Genomic DNA, 13855 nt, shown 5'->3' with positions numbered 1-13855 from the left:
CTCCAATTATGCATCTGGTCACCCATTAACACCCGACTTCTCCACCGGGGGAACCCCCCACCCACCGGCTCATCCATTTGGCTAGTTGCCTACTCGTGCACCGATTGACAGATTTGGTCACCCATCCAAGTGTTTACTCGTTTATTCGCTAACCCACCCAGACTCTACAACCATCCTCAAGCTCACCCATTAGCATCTAACAATATACCCATTATGCATCCATGTACCCATCATCCCAATTTACTCCTTCACCCACACAAATAAAACAGCACCCCTTTACCCATAAACTAGCCAAAAATGTACCCATCCAAGTAATCTCCATTACATCTATCTGCACACCCTCATACATGTCTATTTATTAGCCTTTACACGCATGTACTCGCTCACCTGCGCACTCGTGCTTGCTTCTAGCCTCTCTTCATCCAGACGTGCCTCCGCTCACCATCTGCCTTCCAGTGTATGAATACCTCTATCCAGTAATTTGCCGACCGTTCACACCGACGCATCGACCCATCTGTCTACTCATACAATTGCGACCTTGAGGACTGATTCATTCATCAACCCATCCATTGTAGCTACTGATTTCTTGCTCCTACATTTCTCTACCAATGTCTTTTGTGTCCACCCAGTTCATTCATTTCTGATTCGCCCAGGCGGGCATCCATCGCTCAATCATTCATTCATCCAACCCATCACCTCAATTTCCCAATCACCCACCTTTTGGTTGTACATTCACCCATCCATTGCTAATTTATGCATGCATCCTACACCTCTCCTGTTCAATCTCTACTATCTACTGAAGACCATTTCACTTTTCGCCGGCTGCTTGAAACTACTTTGTTCTAAGCCTTTCCCCCCTGCTGTTGTTACCTTACTGTTTTTTGATTCCTCCTGCTGTAGCCAGCGCCAAGATGCCTTTGGGTGTACGTGCGCTTTACTAAGTTTACATTACATAACATAACATAACATCTCTCACCCTCTCATGCCATCCTTCTCTTGTTTTACCATTGCCTCTACCCATCTTGCATTCATCCATTCCCACCAGGATATCTTGCTTGCCCACTCATCTGCAATGAATTGATAAACCACTTTCATCGCTGGATAGGCCATTGACCGCATCTATCTCTCGATTATCCATTTGCCCCATCTGTCGTTCGCCCTCACCCTGTGTCACTTGTGCATTTCTCAAGCCATCCATGTGATGCTCATCTATTCACCACTGTAGCTTACAATCATTCCTTGTGTTCACCTCTCACTCGTTCATTCATTCAGACTATAGACCCGCCGCTCATTACTCCATTCACACAATCCACCGCTCCTCCTGGATTCATTCATCCCTTGGCCTATCATTCATTGCTTCCATTCAACCATTCTTCTGTTGCTCATCTATGTTACCATCAATCTCTCATTCATGTGTTAAATCTGGTGATCCTGGAAACACCCAGTCACTGCATCGACCTTTCATTAGTACAATCAGCCATTCCATCTCCTATTCATTAATCCATGCAGCCATCATTCATTGTTCTACTCCTGTCCTCCAAGTATTCACTCCACTGATGGTGCATTCACTGACCCTTCCATTCCCCATGAGTTCACCTCACAAAACTCTCTTTGTCCTTGCACTCCCATCTGTCCATTTAGCCTCATATACCTCATTCTACCATTCATTTTATATTCACCTCACACGCCGCCCATTCACCCATCGCCCATTTCTTTCTGTTGCTGATTTATTTGGCATTGTGGGCATGCTGCTTCAAGGCGTCTAACTCATTTGCCGATGTATGCCACCCATTTCTGGTCTGCCCAGCCACACCACCCACTCTCATTTGTCGGATTTTTCGCCTGTCCATTCACCCAACCCACCTACGGTCCACTTTCCATAGAGCCAACTCCCATCCACCATTTCATTCACTCGCCACTCTTTTGCTCCTCTATCCACCCATTCGTCATGCATCCTTCACAGCACCCATCTCTTACCCACCCATCCATCATCCACAAACTCATCCTTCATTTGCCAATCCAAATATTCATTGAATCACTCTATCACTTTACTGACCACTCCCCAGGCAACCCATCCCTCATCTGTCCACCTGCCCATCCCATTCATCGGACCCATTGCTCATATGTCTTTTCACCCATATATATCTCATCCATCCTGTCATCAAACTCCACCCATCCACCCACTTAACATACTCCCACTCACTTCTCACCAGACCCATCCAACCCTTCTCTTATTCATTCATCCATTCGTTCACCCACCACTTTTCTAATACCCAGTGCTGGTCATTGGGCCGGCTCTCAGTGGATCTGAGATCCGGCACCAGATATGGAGCCGGGTCTCGGGATCCGGCCAGGGTCAGCCGGCCAAGCCCATGAACCACGCTGGAATACTTAAAAAAGAAAAAAAGGAAAAAAAAAGCGCCCGGGCACCTCCCCGCCCCCAACCTCCTCCCCCACCCCGGCCCTTGTGTTGTGGGATCCCCCACCACATTTTTTCCATTTACACCACTGCTAATACCTCTACTTCCCCCGACCCATACCTCACCCAGGCACTTCATCCAGCCCATCTCTCACCCACCCACTTGATAGTGGCCTTCTCTCATTCACCCATTCATCCAACCCAACCAGTGTCTGGCTCTGGACTCGACGTTCTCGAGGTCACCACTCTGTGGGAAGGACTTTTCAGAAAATCATGCCTGGCCTTTTAGGAGGAAAGTCCCCCCCTTTGAAATGCGGAAACTGGGGGCTTGGAAGTGTAGCCAGAGTCAGCAGAGGCGGAGGAGGCTGCTGCCAGAGCCAAGGGCTGCTCTGGGCTGCGGACGGGAAATCTGTAAAGGATCCCAAGCGTGGCCTACTGGGCTGAGTGTGGGAAAATTCAGCAGCAGCGGTCGGCCGGGAGAAGGATGGGTTTGGAGGAGGGTCAATGGAGCCGCCCTCTGCATACACACTGGAGTGGGACCTAGCCAGAAACTGACTCAGCGAGCTGACCAAGTCTGTCACCGTGGCCAGAAGACCCCTCCCGCAACCTTCCACCCCCATACCCACTGGGGAGTGCTAACTAACTAAATGCATTGTTATATAGCGCAACACTAATCCAAAGGTCTCAGGGCGCTTAACTGCAGGCTTGTGCTGAGAATGGTGTTTCTAGGTGCGGTGTTTATCATCTTTTAAAGTGGAACAGAGCCACTAAGGTTTAACTGGTGAACGGTGGTGGTAATTAGGGGAGGTGGGGGGTTGCCGGTACGGAATGACGTGAAAGGTGGGCAGAATAGCCGGGAGGAAACAGAGAATGCAGGCGTCGCCAGCGTAATATCCGTACTATGATTGAAGCAGAGCAAGCGCGAATACTCCGTCCATTTCAAGTACTGTTTCCCCAAACAATGAGGTTTGCAATGGGGGCAAATCCAACCAAATGAGGGGTGGTGGCCAAGTGTGCTCGTCATATACGGTCTGCTCAGCAGATTAGGCTTATGCATCAGGTGGGGTCTCCACAGCATCAATGGTAGACTTATCAGGTAAAGGTGTGCTGTGCAGATGTGCTATGTTCATCTGGTGAAGTATGCTCTGCAGATGTTATGCTGTTATGTTAAAGGTTCTTATAGCGCGCACTGACACCTGCGTGGTTCCTTGGCGCTCTGGTGGATCTGTAAAGCAAGAGGCTCAGGGTGGTGAAAGTAGGACTGCGAAGGAGAAAAGAGCAAGGGAGCTGTGTTGTGCTGTTGGAAGCTTCAGTACGGTTTACACCGTTCGCCTAGCGTAGGTTTGATTTGTGGTTGGTAGCAGTCATGTGCTACTGTGTGTGGCTATGTGTGGTTTGTTTCGTTCTGGTGTAGTGAAGTGCACGTGGTTTGTTGTGCTGTAAAGGTATGGTTGCGTTTAGTTCAGAGTTTGAGCAGTGTAGGCAGAAGGGTGTGCTTTTTTAGTAGGGTTGGTTAGTGGCGGTACCCTATCCTACCCTCACTGTTTTGATTGACTGTGGCACGTGGCCTTTCCCCTGTTGTATTCTCTGGAGTGCAACACTTACTACTCCTATGTTGTGTGCTGAAGAGTGGGCACTCAATGGGCTATTCAGTGGTGGTACCTTTCCACCCACAGCATGCAGACCAAGTGATGTCCGTATCCCGACCCCTTTAGTACACCGAGGTGTGCAGCAACCACCACCCTCACGGGCTCCTCCAGGGGGGGATGCGCACCTTGTGCCCGTGGTCTATCAGTTCCGAGATCGAGGCGCCTTTCTTTCCCCATTTTCCTCTAAGGCTCCACGTCAGGAGTCGAATTAGGTTGGGCTCATCTTTCTCCCATGTTTCCCACTTTACACTCTATCGGGAAAGGTACACCTAAATCTCCCTCCCGTTCGGATGGCTCTCTTCCTCTCAGCACTCCTTTCCGGTCTGGCTTACTCCCCCATTCTACTCATGGGTGAACACTTAGGTTTGTGACTCAACAGCAAATGCAGTAACACCTAGGTTTGAAACATAGCAGTCAGTGATAACATGCTAAAATGTGGGGTACCTAGATAAATAGAGAAATGCCTAAATGTGGGAGCCAATGCAGTGACACCTAGATTTGAAACAGAGCAGTCAGTGATAAAACACTCAAATTTGGGGTACTTGGATAAGTGGCAAAACGCCTGCATTTGGGAGTCAACAGTCAATGGGGAGACATCTTACTTTGCCACACAGCAGTGATTGAAAAATTAATTTGTTGTGTGAATACAATGGGTGTGCTTACGGTAATAAGGGTGGTAGGGCTTTGCTACAATACAGTAATTGCTGTACTCCTCACCCAGACCACACTTAGCTTGTCAGACGCTGCTGTTTTACGGCGGCTGGCTTCACAGGTAAATTACGGACAAACATGGACTGGAGCAGCTTCTTCTAGAGCTGCCATTTGCCTTGGGGCCCTTAGTCGAGGGCTGCTCAGGCAGGGCTGCCCTGGTTGGGTGTTCTCTAATGGGTCTCTCGAGCCAATGGGAGCAGGGGTGTGGGAGGAGAGGAGGGTGGAAGATGGAGAATCAGGAAGCGGGTCGGGGAGACAGCACACAAGGTGCACAGGTGCAGAAACAATACAGAGCAAATTTAAAGCTAAAATGGGGGCCGGGCAGCACAAAGGGCACAAGCTCACCTGCCACACTGGTGCTAAAGGCAAACGGATCCAGTGAGGTATGCTCAGCAGGAAAGGTGTACTTATCAGGTAAAGAAGGTGTGGTGTGTTCATCAGTTTAGGCATGCTCACAGGATGAGGGTTATTCATGGGTATACTCAATGGGTAAGGTATACTTATCAGGCAAAGAAGATGTGCTGTGCAGGTCTGGTATGTTCATCTGGTGTGGTATGCTCAGCAGATAAGGTGAATGCATCCAGTGAGGTATGCTCAGCAGGTAAGGTAGACTTATCAGGTAAAGAAGATGTGCTGTGCAGGTCTGGTATGTTCATCTGGTGTGGTATGCTCAGCAGATAAGGTGAATGCATCCAGTGAGGTATGCTCAGCAGGTAAGGTAGACTTATCAGGTAAAGAAGGTGTGCTGTGCAGGTGTGGTATGTTCATCTGGTGTAGTATGCTCAGCAGATAAGGTGAATGCATCCGGTGAGGTATGCTCAGAAGATGAGGCATACCTATCAGATAAATATGGTGTACTGTGCAGGTGCGGTGTCATCATCTGGTGAGGTATGCTCAGCAGATAAGGCGTATATGATATGGCATTTATAACACGCCTATACACAAGTGTATGCATCCAGTTAGGTATGCTCAGCAGGAAAGGTGTACTTATCAGGTAAAGAAGGTGTGGTGTGTTCATCAGTTTAGGCATGCTCACAGGATGAGGGTTATTCATGGGTATACTCAATGGATAAGGTATACTTATCAGGCAAAGAAGATGTGCTGTGCAGGTCTGGTATGTTCATCTGGTGTGGTATGCTCAGCAGATAAGGTGAATGCATCCAGTGAGGTATGCTCAGCAGGTAAGGTAGACTTATCAGGTAAAGGTGGTGTGCTGTGCAGGTGTGGTATGTTCATCTGGTGTAGTATGCTCAGCAGATAGGTGAATGCATCCGGTGAGGTATGCTCAGAAGATGAGGTATACCTATCAGATAAATATGGTGTACTGTGCAGGTGCGGTGTCATCATCTGGTGAGGTATGCTCAGCAGATAAGGCGTATATGATATGGCATTTATAACACGCCTATACACAAGTGTATGCATCCAGTTAGGTATGCTCAGCAGGTAAGGTATACATATCAGGTAAAGAAGGTGTGCTGTGCAGGTGTGGTATGATAACCTGTTTAGATATGCTCTGCAGAGGAGAGTTATGCATCGGTGAGGTATGCTCAACAGGTAAGGTAAACGTAGTAAATAGGTTTACTTACTGGTGAGTCCTAAACAGGTGTGCTGTGCAGCTGTGGAATCCTCATCTGGTGAGTAATGCTCAGCAGATGAGGGTTATACATCGGGTGAGGTATGCTCAGAAGATGAGGTATACCTATCAGATAAAGCTTGCAGTGACACCGAGGTATGTTGTGCAGGTGTGGTGTGTTCATCTGACAACATATGCTCAGCAGATTAGGTGTTTTGTATAGGTGAGTTAAGCTCATTGGGTACGTTGTGCTGTACAGGTGAGACATGCTCTCACCAGGTTAAGTGCACTGTGCATGCTAGGCATGCTGTGCAGGTGTGGTATGCTAATCCGGTACAGTATGCTCAGCAGGTGAGGTGTTCTGTGCAGGTGATGTATGCTCATCTGGAAAGGTGTGCTGTGCAAGTGCGACCTGTTGTGCAGGTGTGGCATATTAATCTGGTACGGTATGCTCTGCTGATGAAGTGTGTTGTGCAGGTGAGGCATGGTCATGGGGTAAGGTGTGCTGTGTAGGTGCAACATGCTCACCTGGTAAGGTTTGCTGTGCAAGTGAGGACTGCTGTGCTGGTGTGGTATGTTAGTCTGCTACGGTATGCTCAGCAGATGAAGTGTGAAGTGTTTTGTGCAGGTGACACATGCTGACCTAGTAAGGTTTGCTGTGCAAGTGAGGCAGCTGTGCAGGTGTGGTATGTTAATCTGGTACGGGATGCTCAGCAGATGAAGTGTGTTGCACAGGTGATGCATGCTCATTGGGTAAGGTGTGCTCTTCTGGTGCAGCATGCTAACCTGGTGTAAAGAGTGATGTGCAGTTGAGGCCTGCTGTGCAGGTGTGGTATGTTAATCTGCTACGGTATGCTCATCAGACGAAGTGTGTTGTGCAGGTAATGCATGCTTTTGATGCATGGCCGTACTGGCTTAAAGTGGTGGAATCACTCGGGAAATGTTTTGTTACTGTGGCACAGCATTTCCTATTGCCAACGCCAACAAGAGTTAATTCTTATGTGGGTATACTGGCAGATACTGGAAGAGCCAGCCTGCACAGGTTTACTCATGGTATCATTACTAGCATTCTGTGCAATGCAAACATGAGTATGCACTTATATGGGAATATTGGTATGTAGTGTTGCAGCCAACATTGACATGTTTGGACACAGGCAAAATGGAAGGTTTGTTTTTCAGCCTGTCAAGCCATTACGGAAAGGGAAAGACAATATGCAAATCAAGCTTGGACCCACCCCAATTGGGGCAGTCCAGTCCAAACTGCCAGGCGACATCCCTTCTGTGAGAGACCACAAGCAACCCCATATGTCGTTTGGCCAGATTGGGCACCGTTAGTGATGCCCAGCAGCCCTGGGACCCACGTCAGCCATACACTTCCACGCTGGGTACTAATGTTATATATGGACCCGTGGGGTGTTAGTACACGCAGCTTTATCCAGGCAATATCATAGTTCTGTCTTTCTGATGTAGATCGGGCCCTTTGCCTTACCTAGTCACCTCTGCCACAGAGACGCCCTGCCCGGCAGGATACGCTCTCTGGCCCAGCGACGACATGAACTAGGCACTGAGAGTGAGGCTTGTGATGACACTGCTGTGACTGCCAGCAGCTTTTGGACGGGTTCTGCAGTACAGATGTTTGGGCTTGCACAGATGTTTTGAATAAGTATATTCGATGGGGATGTGGTGAGGATTAAAAAACAGACTGAAATTGTGACAAAGGCGTTGGCTAATATCCATCACAAAAACAACAAAAAGTACCTTTCAGTGCATACGCACACACATCACCAACGTGTGTTGTGTGTGCTCTCTCTCTCTCTCTCCCTCTCTTTCTCTCTCTCTCTCTCTCTCTCTCTCTCTGTATAGGTGTAACACAATGGAACGAGATGATGTCATGATGTAAGATACGCCTGGCTCAGGTGCGCTATACAAATAAAATAAACAACCAACCAAACGACTATTCTTGCTTTACGGAAGGCGGGCTGGGAGGGAGCGGAGCGGCCGGCCGAGTGGTGTCCATACCTTCAGGCAGCTGTACATGCAGATGGACATCCAGTTAGTGAGCATCTTCTCCACCACAGACTCCGTCCTCCGCAGCATCAGCTTGGGGTTCTTGGAGGCCGAGGCATCTATGAGGTCCACCAAGAGGTCCTTCATGATGCTGGTGTAGTACTCCAACTTGCCGTGGAGGGCAATGGTGAGCAGAGAGGCCAGGTTGCATCTGGAGGAACAGGGATGCAAGGTGAAGCCTCAGCAGGAAGTGCCATGTATGCCAAGGAAAAAGCTTGTCGTGCTAATACATTCCATGCAGAGGTGTGTGTGTGTGTAATCGGAAGCTTTACAGATTCGAACTCTGATTGGACTTGCTCAGCCTTTCTCCCATGAAAATACAGTGAATAACATCGAGTTGGGAAATACTAAGTGTCAGGTTGTAAACTTTGCATGGAGTGCCAGTTGCACCATGTTCCATCTTTTATTGGATTATTCAAAAACGTGTTTCATTATCTTGTAAATTGGTTACTGGCATGTCATTGTGCAGTGTTGTGTTCACACCTTTAAGACTCTATTTGAATAATCACATTATATATACTGCCCAAGAAATTGTGTGCTTGCTACATCTAGGAATGAGAAAAATTGGCCAATTCTTTTTACAGTTAGTTTCATGAAATTGTACTCAAAATATTGCCATTTCATGAAATTGAAAAAACAACCAATTCCCAATTTGCAAAAAAACAAATTCTCAATGTTCATTGCAAAAATAGTCTTTAACAGAGGTAAAATATGCAAAATTGAATTGGCTCATAATTCAAACTTTGCTTTACTAATCCAATAAATTATCTCTTCAAAAACAACAAAGCAAGCTATTTGGTCTATAAATCACAGTATTGAAATATGAGATAAACCAACCATTATTTTTACATGTTATGCATGTCATTTATATATATTTTTTTTAAACAAACGTTTTGGTGGATTTTGATTTATAAATTGCATCCACAATTGTAAAGGTATGAAGTACTTTTTTAACTTTCTACTAATAAATCCCAATTCCAATAATATTTATAACTTTTAAAAAGATTGCCTGGCCAAGCATTAGGAAAGTAAATCCAGTCGGTTGCCAACAAATGCCACCTTTTCCTTGAACTTCATTATAGTTTATAATTTTTAAAATAAATATTGTTTGGTTAATACAAAGTTTTAGAAAAGTGAATTGTAACATTTTACCAATCAAAAACAAATGACCTTTCTTCAAAGAACCAATAAGATGTTTCAAAATGTTTTATCAACCGTTCCCAAACATTTTGTGTTTTTATAATATAGGAAACATTGTTATTCATTACCACATTAAAAGTAATCAATTTATGAATAATGTTATTGCTTGCTTTCAATTGAGTTGGGCAATAAGCACTATTTTAAGTGTGGGAAATTCATCATGAAGCACTATATACAAACCTGATATTATGTAAAACATGATTACTTTTGGATTTTGTTATTTGAAATGAATTTATTATTATTTCACATATTTTATTATTTCTGATGTTTATTACATGTGTTAGCACACTTACAATATGTAATATAAAATAAAATAGCATAGGGTCAATTTGGCAAGGTTTTGCCAAGCGTCAAACTCACAGCTGGAAAAAGTATGAACTAGCAAAATATGCAATAAATTGCACCCGTTCAAAATAAAGTATTTACTCGCGATTCAGAAAAGAGCACGCGGGTAGAGGAGTATGTATGGACATACCACACAAAATAGTAACTTTATGTGTCGAAAATGTATGTAAATGGTGGCGATATGTGGAATTAGATGTGATGTAAACTATTTTGCAGATAAAAAAGTGCTATTCTTTCCTGTCTAGCATGGCACTTTCAACCTATGCCATTTCAAGCCATATATGTTGTGCGTCAGAGGGGTTTTCTTCTGAATCACAGGTAACGTATACATTTTCTGATACTATGGGCCTCATTACGACTTTGGAGGTAGCCATGGCGCTATTGGCGCCATTGCTGCCTCCAAAATCGGGTCCGGGTCCCCTGAATGAGGAATTACCGGGCCATTCCGAGTTTGGAGGGCCCGGTAATTCCTCCTACAGGGAACCCGGGCCCGGTCCTTCCCCATTCCCATTTGAGCATCCATAGGGCTCAATGGGAATGGGAGTGGGAGTTAACAACGGGCCGATTACGACCGGCCTGTTGTTAGCTCCCTGGTCCCCTCGCGGGATCCGCTCTGGATGTCTGGTGAAACCAGATGTCCAGAGCGGGTCCCGCAAGGGGACCTCGTAATATTGCAAAATGGGTTTAACAGCGCGGCCACCATTAGCGGCACCCGTTAACCCATTCCGCAATAGTTGTAATGAGGCCCTATATGTGTGTGTGTGTGTGTGTGTGTGTATATATATATATATATACAAGGTTCCCTGTATTGTATTTAATTCCCGCTATAGCAGTAAATTACACCTGATTTTCTGTGAAGACAGTTTACAGTTGTAGGTCACTGCCATTTATAGGGTTAAGTTACAAGTAGCATATCTTGCATTGAACACTGGATTCTTTGTAAAATGACCCTAATACATTTGATTTCAAATATAATATTTTACTGTTTTCATATATTTATATAAGTTAATTAATAGTGTTATTAATTGTACCTACACTGCAAACAATAGGCACATGTATGTCATTAATTTACAACATGTTGTCACTTTTAAAAGCAATTGTTCTTCACAACTACAACCCCCAGCACAAGCATAATGGTTCGCCCTTTTTGGGATTGTCCTTTTTGTTGAATGTGCATGAGGGGGAGACTGCTTCTGACTTTAAATTCATTTTAATTACCAACAGCTCCCCTTAAATAAAACCGCTGTTTTTCAAATAATGTCAAGGTCCATCAGGTGTGGCCTCAACGATGTCCCCTGTCCAATGAGCAAACATTAGGCACATTTCTGGTAGGTTTATTTTGAAATGTTCCTCTTCGTGAAGGTCAAAGATGGGCGACCTAGCAGTGCCAATGTTGTTTAGTGGCTTTAAAAAAAATAAAAGCAATGATAAATAAACCGTTTTATTGGTAAATCCATCAAAACACATTACTTTTTTTTCTTACACTTTGTTGGCAGTAATACTGCACATTAACTTTTAAGAAGAGATACATTTTGGCCACAAAAAAATGTTTATGTGCGATTTTGCTAGAAAATAATATTTGAGCAATTTCATGAATGCAACATCATAGATTTTGTAAAATTTGCACAATCACAATCGGAATCGAGCCGTTTCCTAGTTAAAGCGATGTACAAAAGATTGAGAACTAGAATGTGTTTTCCAGTTTTTCTGGTATCTCTGTGATATTCCATTGGTCTGTACAGTAATGTCTGAACCATGGAGGGAGTCTACGAATCAGCCGTTCAGTGTGTCCTCTCAGGCGAAGAGCAAACCAGACGACCGGTGTGTTTACAGATTTCAATTTCCGTCACTCTACCCTGTCAACAGCCTTTTCACTGACAGGCTCTGGAAGATTATGGTTAGATTTCTGGTCAGACTTTGCCAAAACTCCTGCAGGAGCAGCGTGAGCACACTTCTGCCCATTACCGCCAACATCAATTATTATGTCATTTGTACAATGCGCGAAAAATATCTATATTTCATTTGTTTTTCCACAAACTTTGAGGCCTGACCATATAGTAAATACGTTGAGGACATGAAGAGAGCTCATGGCCATCAACATTGCTCAGAAACACGAAGAGTTTGGTTAAAATGGAGGCTATGCAGGATGCAAATGTAGGCAGAGCAATAAGACGATTCGATGGGACAGGTGGCTTTTCCTCTTATCACTGTCAACATTTCTCAGCAAATAAAGGATGCATGGTAGGAACTAGAGAGGCGACGCACCCCAACGATGATTCCATTAGTCCCAAGGGTGTCCTGTTCACTTACGGTCAATCAAAAGCTGAATGAAATTGCCCTGTTTTTCCGGATTTTTCCTGCACTCTTCGAGCATCCAAAGAGCACTGACATCCTCTGATGTGGATGTTTTTGAGCCTCATTCTGTGTGACGTTGCTGGGCTTGGCTTCCTTTTCTGCCATTCTCTGCGAATACTTTGGCATGTGCTCCGAGCATGGTGGTGACCCAGCGAGGGACTGAATCAGAGTGGCAGTCACCCAGAGGAAGACTGATCGGGGCGGTACTCACCCACTGGGAAATTGATCTACTGAACAAGTGTGAGGAAGCCTGCTAATGCCAGGGCCAAGTCAATCAGATGTCAAGCAGGGTTTGGCACGGAGCTGAGCCAATTTATAAAGCTCTTGATATTTCTGTGGACCAGTCTGTCTCTCTTGTGGCCCTTCCCAATAACAGCTCCTCAGGTGTCAGAGCATGCCTCATGTCTGTTCACTGCACCAAAATATTCAGACTATGTTCCATGCTGCAGTATTTCTTCCATGAATCTGGTCCCTGCTAGTGTACATTTTAAGTTCTACCTACCACCAAAGACTCTACTGTATCCTCTTAATGTGTGTTCTTAGTTGTTGGTTCAATTAGACAATATTGATAGAATGATCAGGGCATGGTTGCCGCGCCATCTTAGTTTTTCTCCCAATCCAGGGCTCAGGAGCTAACTGGAAATTGTCTTAAGGACCTCCACCATTTATTAGTTTGTTCATTCGTCGGGTTATAGACTGAACTCACCTGTCTCGCACAGCAAAGTCCTTCTGGTGTTCCAGCGCATGGACGAAGGTGACCAGAAAGTGCTTGTTGTTGAGCAGGGTGGAGAATAGTGCGATCCCTTCCTCCATGTTGGTTCTGCAGCTTTCAGGGACCTGGGAAAAGAAGCCAGAGTAGGATAAGGACATTGCTCATAGGTGGGATGGCGAGAGTGGGCTGGATTCTGTTGGCGTTCACATACATCCATGCATGTTCCTGCGGGAGAGTGCGTGTGTGTATTGTGAGGAAGCAATCAGTTGCAAAGTAACGTTTTTTTCAACTAGACATAGCTCAGTTGATGCTGTTGAATTGTGTCTCTAGAATGAATGCAGTTGATAATATTTAATTATTGTATTGCTCTCTTGGTGCACTGCCCTTTTTGATCTTCATTTGTCTTATTTTATCCACAATTTACTTGAACTAAGTTATTCTTCTCCCATTTTGAAGCCTTTCGGGTCTGATGCACAAAGAAGTCACCATGAATAACTCTGATTTAACCTGTTCGTATTCCTGGAGACAGTGGGCCTCATTACACGGTAGGCGGTGAGCCATGGCGCTATTAGTGCCATGGCTCATGCCGGTAAAATACCGGCACCGCCTTGGCGGAAAGGGGGTTTACCGCCCCATTCCAAGGTTGGAGGGGCGGTAAATCCCCTTTCCGCCATTGCCCTTCCCCATTCCCATTTCTGCCCCATAGGGCTCTATGGGACTGGGGAAGGCGCTAATTACGGAACCGCAATTTTGCGGTGCCGTAATTAGCTCCGAGGTCCCTTAGCGGGTTGGATTTTAACGCCTGCAAGAAGCAGGCGTTAAAT

General features: G+C 45.4%; 1 protein-coding gene across 1 annotated transcript in view; it reads right to left on the bottom strand.

The window, feature by feature from the left end:
• PLXND1 (plexin D1) overlaps positions 1-13855 on the bottom strand; it is a 352004-nt gene that overhangs the window by 69435 nt on the left and 268714 nt on the right. The window contains exons 24-25 of the mRNA XM_069643445.1: positions 13026-13156; positions 8372-8570 (exon numbers count right to left, since the gene is read on the bottom strand). Coding sequence (XP_069499546.1) covers positions 8372-8570; positions 13026-13156 — 330 coding nt within the window. The remainder of the gene's footprint in view (positions 1-8371; positions 8571-13025; positions 13157-13855) is intronic.

This window comes from Ambystoma mexicanum, chromosome 2p (assembly GCF_040938575.1).
Source record: "Ambystoma mexicanum isolate Mex_15411 chromosome 2p, UKY_AmexF1_1, whole genome shotgun sequence".
NCBI lineage: Eukaryota > Metazoa > Chordata > Amphibia > Caudata > Ambystomatidae > Ambystoma > Ambystoma mexicanum.
The sequence above is the reverse complement of the archived record's forward strand: the minus strand, read 5'-3'. Positions and strand labels throughout refer to the sequence as shown.